This window comes from Cololabis saira, chromosome 10 (assembly GCF_033807715.1).
Source record: "Cololabis saira isolate AMF1-May2022 chromosome 10, fColSai1.1, whole genome shotgun sequence".
NCBI classification, from domain to species: Eukaryota; Metazoa; Chordata; class Actinopteri; order Beloniformes; family Belonidae; genus Cololabis; species Cololabis saira.
Window position 1 is genome coordinate 22247373 of NC_084596.1, and position 27412 is coordinate 22274784.

A 27412-nucleotide genomic window follows, 5' to 3' on the forward strand; every position below is an offset into this window, starting at 1 on the left:
GTATAGATAACGCGTGGACGTGTGTATTGGTCACACTATAGTGCACGGGCATTAGGCTCATGTCATTTACCATTAAGAGAAGCTCCTGAGTGGAAGAGACCGCCCCGTTACCCGCCGCTGCATCCAAACTCGCCTTCACACTTGCTCTCATTCACGCACACTTTTCCCACCGGGATGCAGCCGCTCCAGCCGCCGCGCAGAGCCGCCGCGGAGCCCACACACATGGCCGCAGCATTATGGAGAACATTTGCAGTGTCGCTGTGGACAGTAACACTTGTTTCGAGCTCGAGGACCAGGATTTATCCGCCAAATGAAGGTAAGAGATGGGGATCGTCCGCGTGCGTGCGTGCCACGGCGTCCCGGCTTCTGCCAACGCGCGCCGGAAAGCGGCGGTGCGTGCGCTCCGGGCGCATCATAGGAGGATGATGGAGAGCAGGGCAGATTCTGCGTGAATTTCAAATACTGGGGAGAAAATAAATAAATAAAAAGAGCCAGATTCAAAAAATATTCATCAGTTTTTTTTATTTATTTATTTATTTTTTGCTTTGGTTTGTGGTGGAGTCGTGTGTGAATTAGTTTTAATGTATTTCTTTTCTTTTCACAAGAAAATCTATTTTTTGGACTCATGATATGGTCAAACCTTTAGTTGGTAATACGGATATTTATACTTGAGTTTTTTGGATTTGTAAAGGTTATTATTTTCATAATAAATGTTTTTGTGGGCAGCAAGGTGGCTTAGTGCTTAGCACTGTTGCCTTACAGCGAGAAGGTTCCCGGTTCGACTCCCTGGTCCGGTGGGAGTCCTTCTGTTTGGAGTTTGCATGTTCCCCCGTGTACTCCCCACAGTCCAAAAAAATGCATGTTAGGTTAATTGACGAATCTGATTCTGTATATGAGTCCTTGTGATGGGCTGGTGACCCCTCTGCAAGGGATAAAGCAGGTATAGAAAATGGATGTTTGTGTTTAATGTCATGCAATAGAAATGACTAATGGCAAATTATCAGTTATTGATCTTGAAATCCTCCAACTTGCCATCTACTGCTCAGTAATGTTTTTCAGAAGCACTGCAGACCGTTTGTCCACAAACTACTCTCATATGTGTACATGTGCATTTTTAGTGACCCTGCTGGATACCAGGACAGTGCCAGGGGAGCTGAAATGGGCAGCCAGTCCTTCAGAGGGAGGGGTGAGTGGGAGTTCTTTTTTTTTTCATTTTTATTGTTTGTTTTGTCCACATCCACAGTATACAACCAGCTGGCTTCAGTCACAGTATACAACCAGCTTTCTCTTCTGAGCTTGAGAACACACTCTCTCCCTTACACACATGCACTTGGTCTGAAAACTGTAAACATTCATCCCACAGATTTTGCAATGTGCTGTTGTTCACCGAGTCTAAGTGCTAATATGAGATTGCTGGCGTTGTATTTGGCACAAGTAAAAGCACAAGCCAGCTTGGTGGTGGGTGTCATATTTTTTAGGGATTTGTACTACCAAGAAGTTGCCAGATTTGATTTTGGAAATATTTGTTGAATATTTTATCTCAATTTTCATCTGGCATCTGCAAGTACTTCTCTCACTTTTTCTCTCATCACATCTCTGGCTTAGGAATTATCCTTGAACTTGAGTCTTGTTTCTTCAGTCACTATGCTCTCATTCTCTCACATGCTGCGTGATTGACGGGGTCCTGGTCTGTGCGCACTGAGCTTTTGATTACAGGCCTCCCCCACCTTCCTCATCCCTTAGCTGAACACACACATACAGACAAAACTCTGATTCTTTACGGTTTCGGACAAGTGCAAAGCGTTCTTCCCCCTGACAGCTGTATGTGATTGGTGTCTGCCGACAAAAACTCCAAAGGGGGCTTGACAAGGCACCATCATGCCCCACGACAGCTTTTATCCCGCTATCTTCCCCAACACTTACCCTGCAAACACACCACCACAACACACGGGTGCACTACAGAGGGCATGGCAGAGTTAAACTTAGGACCAGACGGTGTATTATCGGTCAATGTTTCATTCTTAAACTTTACTGTTAGATGTGCCACCAGCTTCAACATTATATTTTCATGGAAATAAGAAATGATTAAAAAATTACAGAATGATTTTCTATGTGTGAAATATTTACTGCACTGCAAATTTGTCCAAAATTTACATGCCTGTTAATTTCTCCTTATGTCAGTAATGAGCTTGTACCGCTCCCTGATGACATATTAATCAGACTCAAGACACACACACTCACACACACACATCCCCTCTGGCCTAAGTGTACACACACACACACACACACACACACACACACACACACACACACACACACACACACACACACACACACACACACACACACACACACACACACACACACACACACACACACACACACACACACACACACACACACACACACACACACACACACACACACACACACACACACACACACACACACACACACACACACACACACATTATGTCACTCTCTGTTGCTCCTTCTTTTTCTCTCTCTGGACACGGTGCATTTAGAGTGTATACAGCCCTCACTAGTAGGGAGAGAGGGGATTATTATTCAGTGCCAATAAAAAGCCAATTTGGAGTTGGGAGGCTTGGCGGTCGTTGGAAGGGGTCACAGCGCAAGGCAAATAATCAGCCCTATTGAGATGGATGGTCCAGTGAAGGTTGAGCCCGCTTCAGTTGTATGGAAATACGCCAGCAGAAACCTTGGACTTGCAACAAATCGGAACCGCCATCCACTGCAGAATATTGATGCGAGGGTGAATGTCAACTGATAACAGCGGTCTTTGGACGCATCCCAGCATCTGATTTTTTTTTTCTTTTTTTTTGCTTTATGTTTCTGCATTTACAAGGACAACAAGTTACATAGGTGGACAGAAAGTGTTTTTCACTGCGTCCAAGCCTGTAGCTGCACACTATTCTTGTCAGAACAGTTTGTAAAAACGAACTTGTAACATTGCATTCTTTTTCTACACAAGACTGGTTGTGTAAGCATTTTTATTCTTGTTAAAATTACAAAATGACCTGCAGCTGACAGCAGGGGTCTTTCTCTGTTGTTGCTTGAGAGAACGCTGTGTGCATCTCATCTGAAACTTGAGTGGCTGCAAACTTTACATTAGAAATCCTTAAAGATTTTACTTGACAGCAGACTTTTACATTTTATTTTTTGAAAAATGCTTTAGAAACTTGCTTTTATTCACTCTGACTCTCAAATCTATGCGCAGCTTTATCATCAATCAAAATATTTTGATCAAGCACCATGACATAAAGCAGGCGGCACCCTGCAAATCAGGAATTCAGTCCAGAGATTTATGATGTGCATTAAAAAGCAATAAACTGATAAATACAGAATGTGACCACTAATGCAGCACTATGATTGTCTGTATTTCAAGTGGGAGGAAGTGAGCATTATGGATGAGAAGAACATCCCCATCAGGACTTACCAGGTGTGCAACGTACTCGAGCCTAATCAGAACAATTGGTTGAGGACAGACTGGATCCCTCGGTCCGGCGCTCAGCGAGTCTACGTTGAAGTCAAGTTCACTCTGAGAGACTGCAACAGCCTGCCAGGGGTCACTGGCACCTGCAAGGTAAATGGAAACATCCTCTTCAGGCACTGACAGAGCACACTGATCGCTTTTTGATCTTAGACCAGGAAAGGATTGCAGCACCACTGGACAGCGTGACAGAAATGTGTTATTTCAGCCATTCTGTTATTCTTTTCCATCATGAGTTCTTGTGAGTGTCCCCAGTTTCTGTTAGGACACAAAGTTATTGTTTGACCATTTGGGTTTAGCTGTCCATCATCAAGGATGTTATTTAGTTTAAAACCACAAGCTATCAGAGCATGAATCTCATTTTGACTCAATATCTTATTAAGAGAAAAGATGATTGCTTCTGATGATAAACAGATGCCTCTAACTTTATTTAAATGTGATTTTTGCCTTGTAGGAGACATTCAATCTGTATTACCACGAGTCAAACGAAGACAAAGAGAGCTACATCAAAGAGAGCAGCTTCATTAAGGTGGACACTGTAGCCGCAGATGAGAGCTTCACCCAGGTAACACCGAACAACTGACTCAGGCTCTGAGCTCTTTATCCTGCCTCTTCCACTCACTCTAATTTGCTGCGATGTGGAACATAAAGCCCTCCGGCAACTTTGCTGTAGTCGTTCTTGGTTTACAAGCACTTTTATCTCGGATGCTATGTTTTTTGCTGTCCCAGGAATGTTGGTTGGGTGTTTCTGCTTACCTCCTCCAAAAAAAAATGTCTTATTTAAGCATTGCAGGCACTTCCCTATAAAATCAATAAAAAAATCAAGTTCATCTGAATGAGAGCCAAGTGCTGAAATAGGGAAGATCGGTAATGGTTCGACTGAAAGTCCCATTTCAGTTTGAACAAGCGAGTCGGATTAACAAGGAATGACACGTTTTACTACACATTCCATTACAGTAACTCCATGCTGTTTGTGTTCAGGTGGACGTTGGAGACCGCATCATGAAATTGAACACTGAGGTGCGAGACGTAAAAGTCACAACACGGAAAGGCTTCTACCTGGCCTTTCAGGATGTGGGCGCCTGCATCGCTTTGGTTTCTGTCCGAGTTTTCTACAAAACCTGCCCGCTCACCGTTCGGAACTTGGCAACCTTTCCAGACACCATCACCGGCGCCGACACGTCCTCCCTAGTGGAGGTCAGAGGCTCCTGCGTCAACCGATCGGAAGAAAAAGATGTTCCTAAGATGTACTGTGGTGCTGATGGAGAGTGGTTGGTTCCTATTGGTGGATGTCTCTGCAACCCGGGATATGAGGAGAAGAGTGGTGCATGTAAAGGTAAGAGACTCAATAGTTATATTACACTAAACTGCTGTTTGTGTTTGTGATGATCTCACTCATTCGTGGTGGGTTCCTGAATTGTCTTCCTTTGTGTTCGCGCTTGGGTTTTTATCGTTGCAATCCACAACAATCACTGGTGCTCAACCTAACGGGCTGCTCATAAATTATGGAAACTGTTGAGATTTGGTTTGTGTAGTGATTAATATGCTTCATTTTCGGTGGATTTTAACAGATTTTAAGGAATTTATTTAGAAAGTCTGTGTTAAAAGGACTCATATGTGTATTTTAGTCTTTGTGTAATAATTGCTTGGGGGTCATGTTCTGGGTCTCTGAAATGGCTTGGGGCAAATTGTGTTGTAATAGACGCTATATATATATATATATATATATATATATATATATATATATATATATATATATATATATATAAAATTGAATAGAATTGAATAGTATATAATGGTGCAACTATCCGGTTCAAAAATATCACTTCAAATAATCATTTTTTTCTAATCTTTGTTCTGCCCTAATGTGACTATGCCAGCCTAGAATATGTTACAAGTTTCAATTTATTACAAAAGTTGTAAATATACATATAAGTATAAAACACTTTTTAAGAGATTTATTATAGTGAATAATAGATGGACATATTAAGACAATTATATGAAATTTATGAGAAAAAAAAGTTAAATTCCCTGGTATTTCCTGAACAAAGTCATGTGATCTTTTTTTTATTGATGAAAAAAAACCAATCCATCTCCCTCAATTCACCACAGATGCACGATAATCAGACCTGGCTGCAAGGCTTAAAGGAAGATTATGGTGTTAAAACAACCTTAGGTCTACTGGTAGATGGTGATGAGTGTAAATGATGTAGTAAAGGTAGTAAACAACATCAATAGAAGCAGTTCTGATACATCAGAGTATGTGTTTGCAGCAAAAAGTCAGTTCGTTTTGGTACTCTGGACTATCGACATATGTCCAAATTAATTGGGATTCAAAGGTTCTGAAAACACTCAAAAATTCCATTTAAGTGATGGTGTTGTTAAACTGATGTAATTATCAACTTTTACCAACAAGTCAAGAAGAGGAGTACGGATGCGTCCACAGAACTGCATCAGTACTTAGATATTCATGGCAAGTCTTAAACTGTCCTTTAACTGTCCTCCTTTTGCATCTAATGACAGTCAGTAGTTGCAACTCGACTTGTATGGAAACTTGCAAACAGAAGTAGATGCCTGTCCAAACTGTCCTCTTTATGCTTTATCTTTACACATACTTTAACATGACCTCAGTTTGTCTGTAGGGCCCTCAGCCACTCTATCACACAGGTGGAATTACATTTCTGAGTCTTGTCCCACAGAGCCTTAAAATAGCAATTTATTCTGATGTACTTTGATTGCCCCGAGTGCTAACATTAATTACCAGTTTGCTGCAAGCACATATTCTGCTTCTGTTCACATCATTTTGGTAATGAAAGTTTATGCTCTTTACCATCCAATAAAAGACCCAGGGTTGTTTTACCTCTGGTACATTCCTTTAAGTTAAAAGGAAATTGATGAGTCTGGTAGCTGAGGATTTATTTATTGACCGGCACACATCAGTGTGTAGCTTACAGGACCCAGCGCTTCACCATACTGTGGATGCAGTGGAGGTTCTGATAAAAGCTTATTCTTTTTATTTTCAACTGTTAAATCAGAATATTGACACCACTTGCATACGGTGCCATCTAGTAGACCATTAAGCAGTTAAGATGGGAAACAACGAAAAATGCTCCTATTGGAAGGAGACAAAGCCTGTCCACAAGTACTGTATCTCCAAAGCTACTATCAAACTGATTAATGCATGACACTTTCATGTAGTTTCCACTACTTGGTTACCTCAAAGTGATGAGAAAATCCCATATAACTGTGCCCTGTGAAGAAATAACCTGATATTTATGCTTTGCTTTGAAAAAATTCAATAAATGCGACAGAACTTGTTAATGAAAGCGCTTCAGAGCTGGACTTGGGCTGGACACAGGTTGATCAGCTGCAGGCTGTAAACAGCTTCTTGTGTCATATCACCAGTATAAGCTCGAAAATGTCAGCGTTATGTCTGCTGACATAATTGCAACCATCTGGTCAAAAGTGTCCTTCTGTTTATCACTTAAATTTTTATGTTAAAAACATGCAAGCTGTTCACACGTCTCACCAACAGACTTGCACCATAGATGACATGTAAAGGCTGGAGACTTCTAAATTTCTGCGTCTCGTGCGACAAAGCGGGCTTAACTGGGACTGCAGACGTGGGACAGACACTTTTACGACAGGACTCCCACTATTCAGTCACACATGCAAGAGACATGCAACATGTTCCCTCCAAAACACAGGGACAGATGGACAGGGACCAATAGAAAAACGGGAAGAGAGAAATGTGCTGATATACACCCTTTATTTATGAAGCCTGTCCCAGCAGGGTAATTGTATAACAAACAGACCCATAACTCAAAGGCAACAGAGAAGACGCCATGAGAGGGAAAGGCGGAGAGATGGACATAAAGAGAGGGGATGAAGTTTAGTGCCAGTTGGCGGAAAAACAGAGGAGGAAAAACTTGAATTATTTTCTAAGCAGTGAGAGGAGGAATGCCAAAATTCTCAGTTTGATAAACGTTCTCTGAAACATTTCGTCTGCCCCATTTGTTCCCTTGAAAAGAGGAGGAGGTTTGCGAGGTGGTCCAGGATGTCTGAAAGATGTTCCTCCTCATCTAGATTTAGGAGATCCCCTTGACTCCGTTGAACTTCAAGCAGATGTGAAGTGCCATCTATCTCTCCGCTGCTCTCCTCTCATTCTTCTGCTCTTCCTGGGTGCTGGGTAGTTGGCTGGGAGCAGCTGCTCCGGTGGAAATCCATCAAAGTCTGGATGAACAGAGGATGCTTCTCAGTAAAATCTCTGACCCTGCAGTGTGAGATAGACACCACAACGCTTCTCTCGTTTTAAGTCAAAAGTGTGCACTGAGGAAAAAAAGGGGGAGGGCAGAGTGAGACGGAGGGAAAATCGATAGCGAGATATTTCTTCCCTAACGTCATTCAGGTCAAAAGGTTTCCTAATCTTCTACTCTTTTCACGCAGGCAGCGTAAGACATACATGCCCCTGGCTGTGTTCACTCTGAGCAACAACCACAGACAAAATAGTTCAAACATTAAGGGAACAGTAGCAGGTCTATTATTAGAGGTAAGAAGTGTACGCTTTTGTTACAGACCATAACAACGTGGATCGAAGCAGTTTTGAAGAAGAACAGAATGTTTGTTTGCAGCAAAATAACAATCAACATCGACACTCAGTTTAACAGACACATGTCGAAATGAAAAGTTATTTTCAGCCTTTGAGAAGACTATCCATACCAAAGGATGGTATGGATAAGAGCCGTACAGACAATCAGTGGGGTAATATCGAGTTTGTATACAGAAAGAACGTAAAAAACACACTTTAGCCTTACCTTGACAAAGGTTCATACAAGGTGACTACCGATGTTGCACGAACTAGAATAGAATAGAATAGAATATAAGACTTTATTGATCTCCCAGAGGAGAAATTCAGTCGTGCAGCAGCCAAAACACACACACGCTTCATACAAAAAATGTAAAATAGAAATAACCAATAAATAGTTAAATAATAAAAAAGAGCAATATAAAAAGTAGAAAAAAGAGTATGTACAAGAGAGAAAAAAATAGTAAACACCAAAAAAACGGATAATATTTACAAAATATTTACAAATATTTCCAAAAATACGTGAGGTATTTAGTGGTTATTGCACTTATAAAGAGACAGGTTTATTGCACACGGGTGGGTACAGTTGCTTATTGTACAGTCTGATGGCTGTGTGGATGAAGGACCTGCGGTAGCGTTCCTTCCTTCTTACTACTGTCAATAGATGCAAGCGGAGGAGAGTCGAGGGCTCTGCCTCTAACGTAGGTCTGTTTTGTCATAAATATCTATGCATGTGTTTTTTACAGCCACCTCTGTCTGGTCACTGACAATTTGTCATTTGTCTGTAAAAGTTGACTATCGATTTTGTATAAATTATTGGCAATAGACACAAACAGAGGAGAATTCATGGCCACTGTCTCAGTGTAACTAGATCGATATTTCTATATTTAGGACAAAATAGACAATGTTAGAAGCAGAAGCCTTGATTCTCCTCCTCTTGCATCAAGTGAGTGTAGCTTGCATCAACTTGTATGGACTTATGATGTCTTCTTTATACACTTTTTCTATACATAAAAAGTCAGAATGACCCCTGTTTGTCTCTAGTACCCCCAGCCACACTACTACTAAAGTGTAATACTATTTTTGAAAATTGTCAGAGATTTATTCCAGGTTGATTGTCCACTGTCTTAACATTAATTGCTTTTTTCCTGCAAATGCATATTCTGTTCTAGCTTCAATTCTCGTGATTTTGGTCCCTAACAAAAGTTAACGCTCCTTATTAGATACAATTAGGCCTAAGGGTCATTTTAACTTGAGTGTTTCATTTAAATGAATAGTCTGAATAGTTACATGTTTGGAGAGGGAAAAAAATTGTCCTTGTTAATTGGAAAGAAATTGTCCACATAAGGGCAAAAAATATGATATTCAAAACAGGAATGTAGCAGCAGACAAGATGCAATAATCTCACCAGAGAGTAAAGTCTCTCTCTGCGTTGTAAACCACGGCTGTGAAGAAACTACTTTTTCAGGATAAAATAAAACAACTTTTCACAAAAACACAGGGCTGCAAAGTTTAGTTTAGTTTAGTTTAGTTTATTGTTTTGCACAGTTTTTAAAAAAAATATACAGGACATATCAATGATAAACACTATAGGTGCAGGAAGAGGCAAAAAACCCAATGGGCTTATTTGAAGCCTCCACCGAAGATATTAAAATTTCATGTCAAGATTAACATACAAAAAAACAGAAAGTAAAACTATACAAAAGTGATGGCAAACTAATAATGCAATATATAAATAATAAAGAATAAAGACAAAAAATAAATGTGTGTGAGTGTGCATGGGATATTGTTTTTACAACTTATATTATATTGACTCCTGAGCAAATAAGACTGTACATGTCACTATGAGTGAAACACAAAAAAAAACAAAAAAACAAAAAGAACATGGATACATAAACAACAATACATTGGAAAAACAGTTACAAAGTTAACATTGGCTTCATTTTTCTGAGACAGGGCCCTACGGGTTGCTGCAGGGCTCAAAGTTAGCATTTGGTTTCAGCTGGAGGTTATTCTTTGAGAGGTACAGCTGAGAAACATCTTCATAGTCAGTCAGTATCTGCTGCACAACCGTGAGAACTGGATAAGTCTGGATTAGAGACAGTCGGGTGAACGCTGAAGAACGTTAATGTTCCTTATCCTTATCTTCAAGCCAGAGGGAAATTTGACAAAGTGGCATATTCTCCTCTATCTTATCAAAGCTCTAAATCTGAAAGTAAATAACTGCTTGTGAGTAACGCTGACATTAACAAGCATCCTCTAAAAAACAAATCTCAGCAGCATCAACAAAAGCTACATCAATTTTAGTCACGGTAATAGGAGGCGGCCTCTTGAGGGAATACGCTATAATTGTTTTTCTTGTTTTTGGTTGTTTTTTAAACTGAATATAAAACACAGAGGCCTCTGGAGTGGGAGGGTTTAACATGCTGGGAGGCAGATTCTGTCACTGCTGAAGTCACCGGACGAGTGGGGCGTTTCCACCTGTTGCCGTTCTTTACAAACTCATCTTCCTCAGACGGCATTTGTGTGACAGGCATGAGAGCTGTAACGGGATTCCCATCTAGAAAGGGGATATGGGTTTACAATTTAAGTCCATACTTTCAAACATCACACAAACAAATCCAGACTTTGATGATGAAACCCAAAACCCCAAAACAATGTAATCACAGGCATTCAGTGGTTTTGTGTGGGGCGAGATCTTCTTAGTGTATTTTAACATCATCAACACTTCCTGCCTGGGGGAAAAGTAGATCTGGTCTAACGTAATGCTGTGAAAGGTCCATTTTCAGTGTTGACATTGGGTAATGAGGATGGAGAGGATGACGGGAGAGGCTCTGGGGAGGAAGAGGGGATTAGATGTTGAATGGGGTGAGAGGGGGGATTGAAAGAAGGCCACTGACAGCAGAAGGCATCAATACAGAGCTGCTCCTCCCCCGCTGGGGTTCGTTACTGGGTGCAAAGGGGACGAGAAGAGAAAACACAAGAGAGAGGGAACTCCCCTTCTTTTCTAAATGGCTTGGTTGGGACTGGGGTCATGACTGAGCCTGATGAAGACGTCAAAAAGTCTGACTGACAGCCACTCTCACGCACACATACAGAGAGGGTTTAGCTGCAGAGTGCAGGGTCACGACCGGGAGAGATGGAGACGTCAAAAGTTTGACAGCTGCGATCCGTCTGGAATAATCGGAAACGAAGGAGGGGAGACAACAGAGAGAATCTGAGATGTGAACGGCTGCCGAGACGTCTTTGTTTCAATCCGGCAGCCGTCTTCCTCTGTTGTCTGATTCTCCCCGACTTTCCTCTAGTTTGGAGGGCAGGAATGCTTCTGTGCGCAAGCGTGTTTGCGCGTGTGTCCTTCCGTGCAAACTCCGTCCAGAGACATTTCACGGTTGTGCTTCTTTCCAATGCACCTGCGGTGTCACATCGACAGCAGCAGGAATTTGAACGGAGAGAGGGAGAGCGGAGAGGCAGAGGGGAAGACAGCCACTCTTGAAAGAGAGATGACTGAAATAACGAGCAGGCAGATGATAGAATGAGTGTATAATCGCTGCATTCAGTCTCTCTAATTATTTCATGGCATTTCTGGACTCAGGACGGGTTGGATTGGTGATTTAAAGTGTGTGTGTGCATGTGTGTGTGTTTGAAATCCAGTGCATGTACTGTATCTCTAATTTCCAACAAAGCCTTCTTTCCAATATACTCAGTTTGGAGGCGTGCCCAGGAATGCCTGGAGAAGGGGCAAACAGGGAGGGAAGAGTGTGCATCTGCGCGTGCACGTGTGTTTGTGTATGTGCATGGCACATAGGAGCGGCACAAGTGATTGTCTGAAGTAAGCTGAACTCTAGACGGGAAGAATGGTTAGCATTTTGTCATCGCAATCAAGGCATGCGTGTGTGTGTGTGTGTGTGTGTGTGGGAGCACATGTGTGTGTGTGCGTGCTTTTGTCTCCATCTCCCAGGTTGGTCTTAATGTACAGGAGCTTTGCCAGCTCCGCCAGGCTGCTTGTAACTCTCTGGCATCCGAACGAGCTCCGCTCTCCCTCTCTGTCCTCCTCTCATTATCCTCCCTTTCTCTTCTCCAACTCTTCTCCCTGATCCACAGCCGGGGGTGGGGGTGCTGCTGCTGGTGGCGGGGTTGATGTGTGTCTGATAGGGACGGTGGTGGGGGGGTTATTGTTGTAGAGCCCCTTTCACATGCTAATGTTACACTGCTAGCTCTGCCTATGCACACACACTCACCAAACCACACACAGTTCTCTTTAACGACCAGTTTTGTTGTGACTATTGAGATTAGTCATACCTAACGCGCCAGCGTCCACTGATATCTGAGGTCCTCAAGGCAAAGTCCCTCCAAGAGGGCTGTTGTTCTTGGGACATCTGAGGTGAATGTGGCATACAGGAAGTTCCAGCTCCTTGCAGAACAAAAGGATAAGGGTAACATCTTATCTGTAGTATTTCAGCGGGTTTTAATTAAAAGGGCCACGACCCCACGGATTAATAGTGTCCCTCCTTCTTGTGTGGCACTCAATCAATCCATCCATCCATCCATCAATCCATCCCTCCCTCCATCCATCACGCAGACAGGTGTCAGACTGGAGCAGTGAGGGGTACTTCCTCTATCTCCACCCCTCCACCGAGCGGGAACAAGGGATGATGACAGATAACTCCGGGTCAAGGAGAATCCACACAGACGCTCACACATTCTTGCATACAGTTTGCCGAGGAGGTGCTCGGTCGGTTTTGGAAGGAGCTGCATTTGCATTTTAGCTAGCAGAAGAATGCATATGCAAATGCAGACAATGCTGATAATAATCAAAGGGCACCTTCCCCCCCGTGTCTCTCCCTCCTCTTCATCATTTCGTCTCTTTTTTTTCCCTCCTCACCTCGTTATCTCCCGCTCCTCGTCAGTCTTTTTCTTCTATCGTGTTTTCTCTCCCACTCAACCTTCCCCATCCTTTACAATCTCCAAACAGCTGATTTCAGTGTAATTACTGTCCTCTTCTAACGGGCAGAATATTAATGTGCCCTCACACACACACACACACGCAGAGACACTTTGCCACTCCAAGTTTCCACCTCGTGTTGTGAGTACCAGTGCACATGTCTCCATCGCTTGTGTTTCACCAGCCGAGCTCAGGCTCTCGTGGTGTCGGGTTAATGTTGGGTTAATTACGCCCTCATGAGCTCTCATTCCAGGTCACCAGCACTAGCCTCTCTTGTCAAAACCAGCGCTAAAAAAGAAACAAAAGGCTACAGAAAACCGAGAGAATAGACGTGAGAGGACACCGACAGAAGTTTATGGCTTCAAATACCTTTCCCTCTCTATAGTCCTCTGTGCTGAAGCCGGGCACAGAGGATGGGACGGGACACAGACAAAGGCAGTGCAATGCCACCCCCCCTCTCTTTCTCTGGCAGAACCTTGTCGAGTCCTGTGATAAACCTCGAAGTCCTTAACAGCTCCACTACTTCTCTTTGTCTTTCTCTGTTTAATTCCCTGTCCCATAGCTTTACTTCCCCACACTGTCGATTGCAAACAAAGGCAAACGCACAGAACAGCTGGGGAGCGACAATACTGCATTTCATCTCCCATAACATGATGAATCATTCAGAGGATGAAAGCCTCTCTTATCAGCTGTAAATGTGTTTATGGATTTACAGGTTTCGGCCACATGGCTTTCAGCTGTGCGTGTTTGTGTGCAGTCTCATATTCATGAGCGGTATCGATGGACGATGCGCGGGGGCTTCAAAGCCTTCCCGTGGCCTGCTACTCGGAGAGGAGAGGGCCATATGGAGATACGGCAAACGCGCGAGAGTTATTAGAGACGCGAAGACCGATAAGAGGAGGTTGAGGAGGAAGTGCAGAGAGGGGGAATGAGAGAGATTGTGAAATCATGTGAAAAGGGAGGGCATGTGAGTGTGTGAAAGAGCAAAAATCTGCGGTTTACAAGATTGAGGCAGGATGGTTGGTCTGAGTAGATTACAGAGGAGACTTCCTCCCTCTCATTTACTGATGAGAGCGTCATAAAGCACGCTGACACATTTGAACACACACACACACACACACACACACACACACACACACACACACACACACACACACACACACACACACACACACACACACACACACACACACACACACACACACACACACACAGTATTCTTAAATTCCTATCCACTCCCACTAGGGTGTCTTCATCTCCCTTGGAAGCGTGAAAGGGTTGGGAAGAAAAGGACGGCATTGGGAAAAAAAAGGGAAAAAAAGTGGGATTGAAGGAGGAGAATGAATAGGATGTGATGATGAAAAAGAAAGTGTTGAAAAAGGATTGCAGTAGAAGCAAATTAAAGATCTCCTTCTGAAATTAAACAGAAATAAAACAAATGGCTCTAACCAACCACGCTCTGCCGTCTCTTTCTCTTCACCACTGGATGTCAAGCGGTATAATTATGTACTCATTTATTGCATTGTTGCTCTGTCAATGCATGAACTCCTCGGTACACAGAGAGAAGATTTCTTTCCCTCCACTCCCCCCTGTCCCTCCGTCACCCGCTCCCTTTCTCTGTTTCTCCACTTTCATATATTTAAATGTCAGTAGTGTTTGTGTGGGCTGCCAGCGCTGTGGAGTTTTGATGTATTCACTTCTAGTGTTGCACTTCTCCGTGCGTGAGTGGGAGCTGATCATTAAATGTTCTTTTAGGTGTTCCTTTCTTCACTCATCAAAATTTAAGATAAAAGAAGTCAAACTGCCCCTCCCCCCACACTAGATCTCTTTCTCTCTCCAGATCTTTCTTTGAAGTTGTTTGTCCTTGAATCCAAGTGCAGCATATGCTGATTAACATATTGTTCAGGCTCGTGAAGGAGTCAATACAGGAGATAACAAAGACTGTATCAAGGGTCAGGGTGCATTTGACCTCATGCTAGCGGTGGCTGCGCCGCTTCCAAGCCTGCATCGGGGTGGACTTTACTTTCTGTAAACATATATACACCGAAGAGAGGCTGTCTTGCTGTTTTAAAGTCTCACAGTGCAGGATTTTAATGATGTTCATTTATTCACTTTAAATTACTTGCAAATTTGGTGTATAGCATTTGGTTTGTGGCTGTGAATGTTGGACATGTTTGATTTTGCACAAAATGACTAATACGCATAATTTATCAATAACTTTTGCAGAAGTGTTTTCTGCTGGTGACAAGCTTCAGCTCTGGCTCGCCGTATTTCTCATATTTGTGTCCCTTCACATGCAAGTGGGCCCAAAGCAGCTAAATGCTCCGCTCTGTTCAGGTTCAAATGTTTTACACGTATCCTTTCCTGATGCAAGTATCTCTTTGTCTCTACCAGCGTGTCCAGCTGGTTTCTATAAGGCCAAGTCCTCCGACCCCGGGTGCTCCAAGTGTCCTCCACACAGCCACTCACTCAGAGACGGGGCCAACGTGTGCGACTGCCACATGGGATTCTTCCGCGCTGATTCTGACCCTCCCTCCATGGCCTGCACCCGTAAGAACAGATGCACAGACACACACCTCAGACGCACACACACGCAGCTAATGCAGAGGTGAAAGCACAGACATTGTGTACATGCATTTTTCACAAATGAAAGGAAAAAGAATGGTCATTGTTTCCCAAACTCTCTATCTCTTCCGAACAGAAGGACAGACAAGCATGTCTGAATGCCACCCCTGTCTCATGATCCCATTACTTATGACTAAGCCACCATCTACATCCTGCCTTAGAGTGATAACTAGAGACATTGAGGGGTGAATAAATGTCTCCACTCTCTCTCAAAGTTTGTGCGACAGACTTGCAGGCCTCGGTCTGTGTGCCTTAAACTTAATTATGCCTATATACAGCACATGGTTTCCTTGGCCTGGGAAAACACACACACAAAAATTAAATGCCACAGAAGAAAACAACCAAACCATCAAAAACATTTCCGAACCATATGGTTTGGTGTGTAATACCAGATGTCCACCCTTCATGCCTTGAACCCCCACACCCCCCTATAGATGCCTCCACCTTCCTGATGTGTTATATGCCGGTTGCTGTATTTTCATTCTTAATGCTCAAACTTACTACTCTGTTCCTCAGAGCCGCCATCAGCGCCGCAGCAGCTGATCTCTGTGGTAAATAAGACATCAGTGGTCTTGGAGTGGGCGCCCCCCCGGCGGCTGGGAGGAAGGAGTGACACCAGCTACAGTCTGGAATGCCTCATCTGTCAAACCGGAGGCCACGGGCAATACGCCCCCAGGAATCGCAGCGTTCCCCAGCCTGAGGCCCAACAGGGCGGCGTGGGAATGCAGTCGGACCAGGGGATTGTCGGACCCGACGTCCAGCCGGGCAGGGGAGTCATCCAGGGCCGGCCCGTCTCCGGCTCCATCTCCAGCTCCCCGCTCTGCCTGCCCTGCGGCTCGGATGTGCACTTCTCCCCGAGCCAGGCGGGCCTGCAGACCACCAGGGTGGTGGTGAGCGAGCTCCGGGCCCACACACGATACACCTTCATTGTCTACGCATGCAACGGGGTCTCCCGGGCCAGTGGCGCAGGGGCTACACAGAGCGCGTCCGTCAGCGTCACCACCAATCAAGCTGGTGAGGAGGAGTCTGTTTGTGTTGTCAGAGCGTTGGTTTGAGCAAGAACACAAAACCTGCCTATATTGTGGTCTGTAAGTGGGTCAGCTGCTCGGTGCACGGGGGTCCGCAGGGAGGCAAGGCCCCACGAGCAATGTTCAAAACTGTAGAGCAGGCTCTCTCTGTGGGTATCTGTGTGCATGATGAAGGTTATATACACATCAAAACACTTTATTTATGCTGAGCAGATTATTTCCCGTTGAAAGGAGTAGTTTATCAGTTTGGGATACGCATTGTTTTTTCTCTATATCGTTCATTTATATTCTGCTTGTAAAATGTTCTCCAGGGATGCTTCATTCTCTTAACTGAATATTCAAGCCCACATTAGATGAGGACAACAGATCTGAATGACATTTGGAGAGCAGTCCTTCATTAAATTACACCATACGATTGCTTTTAATCTGCACTTTTTGCTGCTCTCTCCACTGCAACCGTTGCTCTTATCGTCGCTGTCATAGTTGCCATAGTTATTACTCTGTCCTCCTACACCTAACAACAACAGAATTAATTATAGGGCTGTTCTAGAAACTGTGAATCAGTGACTTCAATACAAATAGACAGAGTTGATTGAGGGGAAAGTAGATACAATTAAAAGCAAGTCATGACAGCTGCAAAATATACCGTCTGCCAAAAAAAAAAAAAGCACCATGCAGATTTAGCCAAACAGAGCAGTCTACTGGAAAAAGCTTGAAATGCTTAAGATGACTAGGAGTTTACCCTAAATGATGCAGTGAGGAGCTTCTCAGTCCTCAAACAACCAGAAAAGCACATGCTGTGGTCGTGAAAATATGCTACTCTGTCATCATTCGTCTTCGTTAAGCAACCAAGCAGCTAGGGATATTGTTGGAAATGTTTTAGAATCTATTGATATGGCTGAGACTACTAAATGGAGCTAAAAACTGTCCAATACATCATTGAAACCTGGAAGGATATTTAATGTGGCCATAAAACAATCTTGAACGATCGTGATCAGGGATCACCTGAATGTTCGGTAGAAACCAATCGAAGGAACTCAACAGCAGCAACCGCAACAATTCACAAAACCGAGAGCACACAATGTGAAAAGGATTTAACATTGAAGGTGACAGGAGATGAGGAAATCTTAAAATCCATTTGCCAAAGAGCATGAAGACTGGACTAATTGAAAAACTGCTCTAAAGACTCCAGATTTACGCTGTACCAGTGATCAATGCATTATGGTAAGAAGAGCTGCAGGAAACCTGATGCAGCCATTATCAGGATCCGGTACTGGCCAGGTTAAAGTTCAGAGACATTATGTGCCCAAACATCTGAGGTCAGCTGACATACTGACTATGAGCAGGTTTTTCTTCCATTTGTAGATGTTTTTCCTCTTGATGGCACGTCCACGTTCCAAAACGACACTGGCAGGATTTATTGGGTGCGTGCTGAGTCAGAGTGGAGCGGGGAGTCTGGGTCATTGTTTTCACACATTGATTGGTCACACCAGAGTCTAGACTTTGAACGCAATGAGAAGCTCCGGGATGTGTCGGAGAATAGTTTACTGAGCAATCCGACACTTCTACCATCCATACAAGATAATGCAGAAAATTCAGAGCAATTCTTCATGGTAATATAGTACATGTAAGATTGAATAAGCATGTTTGGCCAGTGTCATTCAGCAGCACATTGCTGAGACCTGATGGCACCGGTCCATTTGGAGTTGGTCTTGTTCTTGCCAGGACTTAACCGCAGAAGTACTTGAGAAGTCACCAGCATTTCATGAAGTGTTTCATTTGTTATCTTGGTGTGTGGCATTCCCCACACATGGTTGCCATTAGTTTTTAGTGAGTGTTTCTTTCTCTCTCTTGGTCTTTTTGCGTGCTATTAACATCTCAAGTGTCATTGCTTTTAGTCTTTATGGTGGCATTTAGAAACCAGGACACCTGCTTGGTTCCAGGCTCCCTCAGGGAAATAAGTTGCTGCGTGTGCACAGCATGGGAGCATGCCTCCGATATGTCAAGTCCAACCTGCACTGCCATATGGTCCAATATCATATGAGCAGCCACATAGCAGGACACATGCAGATAAATGGAGGGATGTGAGCGGAGTGAGAGAGAAGAATGTGGATTTGGAAGAAAAGAGATGTGGGTCGCTTCTCAGGTGCACTGGGTCAATGAGATTGCTGACAAACGGACCCTTTCAGCTGCGTTCAGCACGCTGAAACTATCATCAGAAGTGCAGTGTGTCATTCTGCGTGCTTCTGTCACCGTTTCACCACTAATTATCTACGCTTCCCTCTCTCTCAGCTCCCTCTCCAATCTCATCCATCCAAGTGACTGATGTCACCAGGCACAGTTTGTCATTGTCATGGCAACAGCCGGACCGACCCAACGGGGTCATCCTGGAATACGAGGTCAAGTTCTATGAAAAGGTGAGCGGTTGCTGCAGTTCGAGCACTCGGTGCCAATGTGCCGGCGAGCTTTTTTTTTGCATTTTCCCTGGTGATGAAGGAGGACGTGCTGCCCGGCATTGAAAAGAGGCCCCACTTTGTGTCCTTTCTAATCAGGATCAGAGAGAGAGTTCCTACCGCATCATGAGGACCTTTTTAAGGAGTGTGGATGTCACGGGTCTCAACCCTCTCACCGTGTACGTGTTCCACGTGCGAGCTCGCACAGCTGCAGGATACGGAGAGTACAGCGCCCCGTTTGAGTTCTCCACAAACTCAGGTATTCAGGCACTGATGTCAAGAAAATGCATGAATGTTTTAAGAGGAAATTGTTCTTTTTTTAAAAAAAATGTATTCTTTCCTCCATCTTAGATCCCTTCCCTTTGATTGGTGAAGGAGTGAACTCTGCCTTCCTGCTGCTGTCTGTCAGTGGAGTCGGACTTTTGCTGCTGATATCTGCAGGTGTCTTCATCATTAGCCGCAGGTATGCCCACATGCATGCACCCAAATGTAAACAATATAAACACAGATCTCTGGACTTGCTACATTGGGTTGGTTATGATTCAGTCCACATGGGTGCAGTCTATGTTGTATGTTACACAGATGCTGACGAAACCGCCTTAATGCACACACTTAAAACGTGTGGCTCCCCTGCTATTCTGTTCACATCAAATCAAATCAAACTTTAATTGTATAGCGCTTTTCATACAAATAAAAAATGTAACGCAAAGCGCTTTACATAAAACTTAATAATGCCCCCCCACACACGCACAGACAGGCTCATGCACACTGCAGTTCACACAAGTGCTGTTGCTAAAGAGTGTGTGTGTGTGTGTGTGTGTGTGTGCGTGTGTGTGTGTGCGTGTGTGTGTGTGTGCGTGTGTGTGTGCGTGTGTGTGTGTGTGTGTTACCTGCAGCTTTTAAAGGGGATTAGAGTGGAGACATTAATCCCTTTGTCCCTGACTTGTCATTACTGTCTTCAGCGGAGCACGTTGTGTGTCAGCTTCTGCTGGCGTGCACGCTCACAAGCACCCAGATTCACATGCACACACACCTGCGGAGCCACAAAGGTGTTTTTTTGTGACAGTTTCTTTGTTTAATAGAAAAACACCTTTTATCTCGTGCTACCTGAGGCATCACCCCTCCTCTCTCGCGGGCTGAAAGGCTTTCATCTGGTTGTTCTTTACTTCCCTGCAGCCCGTCACTCTCTGTTCTCATTGTCTTTGACTTCTGTTGCAACAAATCCTTGAACACCTTGGTGAAGGCCCAGGCCTTCCCGGGGATGAAAAACACAGGAATTAAAAGCAGTACGAGACATGCGCCCGTCTGTATTTTAATTTATGTGTTAAAGCCACAGCAAACAAATGAGCAATCAAAGGAAATGATTACAGGAATGCTTAGACGGACTCGCTTCTCTGCATGTTTGTATGTTTAATGTCCATCATTTATGTCTCATCAGGAGGAGCAAGTACAGCAAAACAAAGCAGGACTCAGAGGAAGAGAAACATCTGAACCCAGGTACTGCACACAACGGAACAACAAATGCATCCTTTTCTCTCAGAACCCGCTCCACTTATCTCACACACGCTTTTCCAAAGGTTTTTACATAACATACCCAGTTATACAACTCCTATTTCTCACCATCCTCTGCAATCCTCCCTCGCTTTCTGTCCTTCTCCGCCTCTCCCTCATGGCAGGAGTCAAAATCTATGTGGACCCGTTTACCTACGAAGACCCAGATCAGGCCATTCACGAGTTTGCCAAGGAGATCGATGTTAGCAATATTCACATCGAGAAGGTCATTGGCATGGGTAGGCCCGGCTTTGGCGTCCAGCACACACAAACCCACACACACATGCTTACTTGGCGCTGACGCCAGCATTCCCCGTCTGTGTGTAGGAGAGTTCGGGGAGGTGTGCAGTGGTCGGCTGCGGGTTCAGGGGAAGAGGGAGGTCTACGTGGCCATCAAGAGTCTGAAGGCGGGCTACTCTGACAAACAGAGGAGGGACTTCCTGTCCGAGGCCTCCATCATGGGACAGTTCGACCACCCGAACATCATCAGACTGGAGGGAGTCGTCACAAGATGTGAGTAGCGCCAGGGCTCAGGTTTTAAATTGATGTCGTGGGTGTGTTTTGTCCTAATATCTATCAATGTTTACCTTTTAAAGGCAAGCCATTGATGATCATCACAGAATACATGGAAAATGGATCCCTGGACGCATTTCTTCGAGTATGACATTTTCTATAAACTAGAATATTTTTCATATGGAAAAGAAAGATAAAAATTAGGAAATGAGGCTGAACTTATACTGACAATTTCAAAATCAGCGATAAGATGCAGCCACTTGTGACCTGACAGCGAACTGCAGGAGCCCATGTTAGTTTTTTTTTTAATCATTTTGCAGAAACACGACGGCCAGTTCACCGTGATCCAGCTGGTGGGAATGCTGCGCGGCATCGCCTCGGGTATGAAGTACCTGTCAGACATGAGCTACGTTCACAGAGACCTGGCGGCTCGGAACATCCTGGTCAACAGCAACCTGGTGTGCAAAGTGTCCGACTTCGGCCTGAGCCGAGTTCTGGAGGACGACCCCGAAGCCGCCTACACCACAAGGGTAAGAGACAAACTAAAGCACGCAATACCGGATGTGAGCGTTACTTTGTTTCTTAAAATAAACCATTGTTTCCCCTGCTGTTCCAGGAGGCCACTGGGTCTTACCTTTCACCTGGAGGGAAGATCCCCATCAGATGGACGGCCCCAGAAGCCATCGCCTACAGGAAATTCACCACAGCCAGTGACGTGTGGAGTTACGGCATCGTCATGTGGGAGGTGGTGTCATACGGAGAGAGACCCTACTGGGACATGAACAACCAGGATGTAAGTCATTGTTACACACTCACCAGCCACTTTATTAGGTAAACTTGGTGTACTTTAAGCACCTGAGAAGAAGCATTCATTTAAGAAAAATCTCTCAAACAAGAGCTGCTGTGACTGTAACCGTCAAATTTGACCTCTCTGCTGATCACAGGGGATTTGAGCCAGGTTGAGCAGAGACACAAATAAAATAGATCCCACCTCTTTAGCAGTGTGAGGAAATATGCTTGACTGATTCTGCTGCAGGTCCATGTGCGCTTTAGATCCACGTTGCAGCCAGAATATACTGGAGCTCTGCAGCTGCAAAACAAGTCAGGTTAATTGCATTTAATCAATATTACTCCTGGTCAGACTTAACAGCAAGTTCTTAGAGGACATTCAAGTCAACGTACTATGGATGTTTGTTCATGAAACATCTTTGCACGTACTGAATCAGTCTGCAAGGACTGTTCTGATTCTCAGAGTATAAATCTTAATTTGAACTACACGTCTTGTGCAGTTTGCAAGTATCGGCATGCTATCACCCAGAGACAAACGTGAACTATTTTTTGAACAAATTATCCAAAAAAGCAGGACGGCTTAACAACAGCATGTTTCTATTGTTGTCAGGTAGGTAGGTGTCCATATGCTCAAAAAAACAGAAAAATCCCTTTAAGCTACATAATAATGTAGCTTAAAGGGATTTTCTTTCATGTTTTTCTCCACTTAGTTGTGTTTGTGAGTGAGGGAGGAGTTGTTAGAGGCTGGTCACCATATCAAACAACTCGAGACTCATAAACATCATAGCTTTTGCTGTATGAGAGATAGTTACATCATATAACTTCCCCGTTAACCATTGTTAATGGATTCATTATAAAATACACACACATCTACATCTGCTTTTAGGTCTACATCTGCTTTCATTGCACTGTGAAGTTTTTAGAAAGGAATAAACGATTGTTCTGAATCAATCTGGAACCAAGAGCTGTTTTGATGGAGAATCAATTCTGAATCTGATTGTGAGCTCAATAACTGAATTGAATCTTTGAGATTCAGTCCTTTACTTCGGAGCAGTCTCGTTAAAAATGCAAATCCTTCCTTTAGGTGATTAAAGCGATAGAAGAGGGATATCGACTGCCGGCTCCCATGGACTGTCCTGTCGTCCTGCACCAGCTCATGTTGGACTGTTGGGAGCGAGAGCGGGCGGACAGACCCACCTTCAGCCAGATACTCAACATGCTGGACAAACTCATCCGCAACCCCGGGACTCTGCGTCGCATAGGGGGAGACAGGTACCGGAAACAACACAGCCATAACTCTCAACACACTCGGAGTCCATCGTCATTCTACACAGAGAAGGTTGATCTCACCCTTTTAAGTAAGGCTTCACACTTGTATTTCATCCCTTTTTTTCCGTTTCCACCCTTACAGACCCTCGGGCGCAATGCTGGAGTCAGGGATGGGCTCGGAAGTGTGTGTGTCAGTCGTACAGGAGGTGTGTGTGCCACAGTGGTCGATGTGTGAGTGGCTGCAGTCCATCGGGTTGGAGAGGTACAGAGACACGCTGGCAGCGGCGGGTTACACCAGCCTCGACAGCCTCCTGACTCTCACACATCAGTAAGTGCAACTTTGTGTGAAAGAAATTTCATTTCATTTCATTTTATTCTTTATTTCATTCAAAAAACAAAACAATTTAATACAAACACAAATACAAATGTTCCTAACTTATGAATGAAAAGGGAGCAGAAAGAAGAAGAATCTTATCTGATCTGCCCCTTTCACAAATAACATAAATTAATAATAATAAAAAAATGAAAAAATTAAAATAAAAAAAAATAAAAAATTAAAAAAAACAACTAAGTGAATAAAAACAACTAAAATAAAATTAAAATAACATTAAATAAAATTACCACCGCCTACGGGTATGTCAATCAAACTCAACATTTTTCGTTATATTTCCTTAACATACAGGCTTTAATTGTTCTTTTAAATGTAATGTTTGATTTGGATTCTTTGTTTTCTTTGTTCAGATTGTTCCATAAATTGATTCCTTTCACAGAAACACAACGTTCCATCAATTTTGTCCTGCATCTTGGTTTTATAAAAATCTCTGTTCCTTTTAAGTTATACTTGCTTTTTCTTTTTTCAAATCTTTTCTGAATGTTGATTGGTAAAGTTTTTTTATGAGCTTTAAACATAATTTGCAGAATACTATGGTCTACTAGTTCATGAAATTTCAACAAATTTAACTGAAGGAATAATGGATTTGTTGGATCTCTATATCGTTTTCTACTAATTATCCTTATGGCTCTTTTTTGGAGAATGAAAATTGATTGAATATATGTTTTACAGGCATTTCCCCAAACTTCAACACAGTAGGTCAGATATGGAACAATCAGAGTGTTATATAAAATGTACAATGCTTTGTTGTCCAATAAATCCTTAACTTTGTGTAATAGAGCAATTGTTGCAAAATCTCACTTTTGTTAAACTCCTGATGACAAGGCTGTCTTAACCCTTTGTAATCCATTTTTTTCAACAATAACACCCTTAAACAAACCATATTCATGAATGTGTTTAGATAAATACAGAATGCTGAACCCTAAAGTTGGAGTTAAAAGTGCCGGGAAACCCATGAAACTCTTGACCTTTGAGCTTCAGTGACCTTTACGTGACCTCATGTGTTTGTGTGTGCACCCACAGGGAGATGGACAGACTTGGAATAATCACACCGTCACACCACGACATACTCATCGCGGGTGTGCAGCAAGAAATTTTGTCTCAAATGCAACACATGCAACACTCGATGGTTCCGGTCTGAGCCGGCGAACAGATACGAACCTGTTTCCAGAAGAGTCTCATTTACCTCATCTGTGCACTTTAGAGGAACATTTCACCGGTGGAAACACAAGGAGTGGATGAAAGGAAAACGTAGAGCGAGAAGAGGTTGAAGAGGAAGGCGAAGAGAGAAAAGCAGCACTTTTTGCAAACTTCCATCCCGTGGGGTTTTCTATGAACTTTGACCTGGATGCGGCCCCGGAGCGCGTCGAGCCTCTGAGAGCTCAGACCGATGCCCGGTCCTTCTTTCCAGCTGTTTTTCTTTGTTTCCTTGTTTGTTCGGTGAAGGCTGACGTGTGCATTAGCAGAATGGCTTCCAAAACCTTTTCTCTTTTTTTTTTCCCTTTTGCTGCTTGACTTGAATTAAGTGTATTTTTTGTTGCCTGTGTGTGTGTGTGTGTGTGTGTGTGTGTGTGTGTGTGTGTGTGTGTGTGTGTGTGTGTGTGTGTGTGTGTGTGTGTGTGTGTGTGTGTGTGTGGGTGCATGAGTACTCCACAGTGAGTGCATTATCTGTTATCTTTAAGTATTTTCAATATGCAAAGTTAGGGTTACAGTGGGAGGAGCTGAACAGAATGTACCATTACAAGCTCTTACTGGTTTCATACTGAAGGACTGTGCTAACAACCTGGATCATTTGCTTGTTTCTTTTTTTATTATTATTATTATTCCTTTTCTTATTTTGAATTAGACATTTAGATTCAAATGTCATTCATCTGTGTCTGTACATATGTCTCTCATTTGATGTTGCGAATTAGCTACTTGAAACATTTTGTTAATTTATTGTCCTTTTTATCTAGTTTGTACGATGTAAAATAGAAACACTGAGGAAAAATTGTAACGAGTGCCATAATTGCATTGCAATAAATGCCCAACCTATCCGTGTACGTCGATATTTAAATGTGCCTGAACAGATATTTGCACGGAGCCCTTTTTAAAGTGCATTTTATGTACCGTGATTACGATGCTGGCGGTGCTTTCTGGTTGTGGTTCTGGTGGGAGACGTGTGTTCACTGCGACAGGCAGATGTGTCTGTCACAGCTGTAAAGAAGGGGCTGCAGAAGAACGCCACATTGTAACTTCACACTGTTTTGGGTTTGAGTGCGTGTGAAGGAGAGGAAAGTAGCAGTAGAAAGAGAAGGAGGGGGAAAAACAGAGAGAGAGAGAGAGAGAGAGAGAGAGAGAGAGAGAGAGAGAGAGAGAGAGAGAGAGAGAGAGAGAGAGAGGGAGAAATAAAGCTCAAATTAAAAAGGGGAAGGAGTGGGCTGTCACTATGAGCGCCTGTGTGGCATCACATTTTTTGTCAGCTAAATTAGTCTATTTGCAGTGTAAATGCGCCGAATCAGCAAACATCTGTCTCCTCGACACACACGCAAACATACACACACCCATACACAAACACATACAGTATGTATAAGTTTGGAGGAAGCCTTTGATATAGAAAGTGAGAGATGATATGATCTTTTTCTGGCAGCAATGTCAATGTTTTTCCAGACTAATGAGAGTTGCTAGCGCATGCACACACACACGTACAAGCATTTACGACCCCCTGCCTCCCTCTCAGTACATCCAAAGAACACACGGCAGACAAAATGCTGATGGTGGTTAATGAGGCAGATGCCTCTGAGTAAGAGGCACACGGAGGAAGAGAGACGGAGGGACGGAGGCGACTCGCCTTGAGGCAATGAAACAGTCAGCTTCTGTCACGTAATGAGACACTGACACCACTCTTTGCAAGTTGCTGTTTGTGGTGACGCATCGACACACCGAGCCCTGCTTGAAAAATGACAGTCCTCCAGCTTTATTAATGGAGATGCACAAAAACGGCAGATAAACTCACTGTTACATTCTATTTTAACTTGGATGCATCGTTACTATTGATGTCTCTTGTTTAAACTGGGAGCATGGCTTTGTGAACGCTGTTGCGTCACCACACCACTCTAGATTTAGATTTGCACACATGGCCCGGCCTTCTGAGTGAGGAATACCACTGGACATTTTAAAAGATGCAGCTTGTTTGGCACATGGGGGATGGCTTAAGCATCAGGGGACCCTTCCACACAGAGACAGGAGGATTTAATTGTCAGATCATTTTCAACTCTAGAAACACCTGTGATGGCATTAGAAGTGTAGAAGAGGCTGATCGTGGCCTTGTTTTTAGTTTTAAGTATAGTAATCTGGTAATAAACAAACATATATATGGTTGTTTCTTGAATGTGTTTGATGTTTTTGGGCAGCAGAAATTACCCACACCAGAATCTTATTATCTTCCCATATGTTTACATCTCGTTATGATGTTTTCACAAAGGGGTTCACATGGCCGTTCTGCAGACTCTGCATAGGAGAACCGGCGTAACAAAGTCAGCACAATGTCTGTTCTGATTGATGCAGACATTTTCATTACAACAAAGATCTTCTCTGGGGAATGTCAAGAAAATTTCAGGGCTGCAGTCTTTGAATGCGGTGTTTAGCAAATTTCTTCTATGCATCGCTCTACATTTAACCCTCAACCTGGTAGAACAAATACATTCGCTGCGACAAAGCGTGGCATGTAGGGTCCAAACGGATGTGAAAGAGATTGTTCATAGTGATATTAGGAG

The 27412-nt window shown here is 43.5% G+C and overlaps 1 protein-coding gene across 1 annotated transcript; it reads left to right on the forward strand.

Moving 5' to 3' along the window:
- Positions 1-89: 89 nt before the first annotated feature.
- LOC133452606 (ephrin type-A receptor 4-A-like) lies at positions 90-25691 on the forward strand. The gene is made up of 19 exons (XM_061732037.1): positions 90-316; positions 1119-1186; positions 3407-3604; positions 3966-4076; positions 4493-4847; positions 15433-15588; positions 16180-16677; positions 18984-19108; positions 19244-19403; positions 19496-19607; positions 20583-20641; positions 20821-20934; positions 21023-21208; positions 21292-21353; positions 21529-21738; positions 21825-22001; positions 23082-23269; positions 23409-23594; positions 24681-25691. Exons 1-19 carry the CDS (start codon positions 175-177, stop codon positions 24796-24798), a joined length of 3225 nt encoding a protein of 1074 aa, XP_061588021.1. The 5' UTR covers positions 90-174; the 3' UTR covers positions 24799-25691.
- The last annotated feature ends 1721 nt before the right edge of the window (positions 25692-27412 follow it).

What these genes read in the sequence shown, in the direction of transcription:
- LOC133452606 (XM_061732037.1), top strand. Translation starts at nt 175, where the DNA reads ATGCAGCCGCTCCAGCCGCCGCGCAGAGCCGCCGCGGAGCCCACACAC. An exon ending in CCCTGGACGCATTTCTTCGA is followed by an intron (nt 21,354 to 21,528) that starts GTATGACATTTT and finishes ATCATTTTGCAG; the next exon opens with AAACACGACGGCCAGTTCAC. An exon ending in GGGACATGAACAACCAGGAT is followed by an intron (nt 22,002 to 23,081) that starts GTAAGTCATTGT and finishes TCCTTCCTTTAG; the next exon opens with GTGATTAAAGCGATAGAAGA.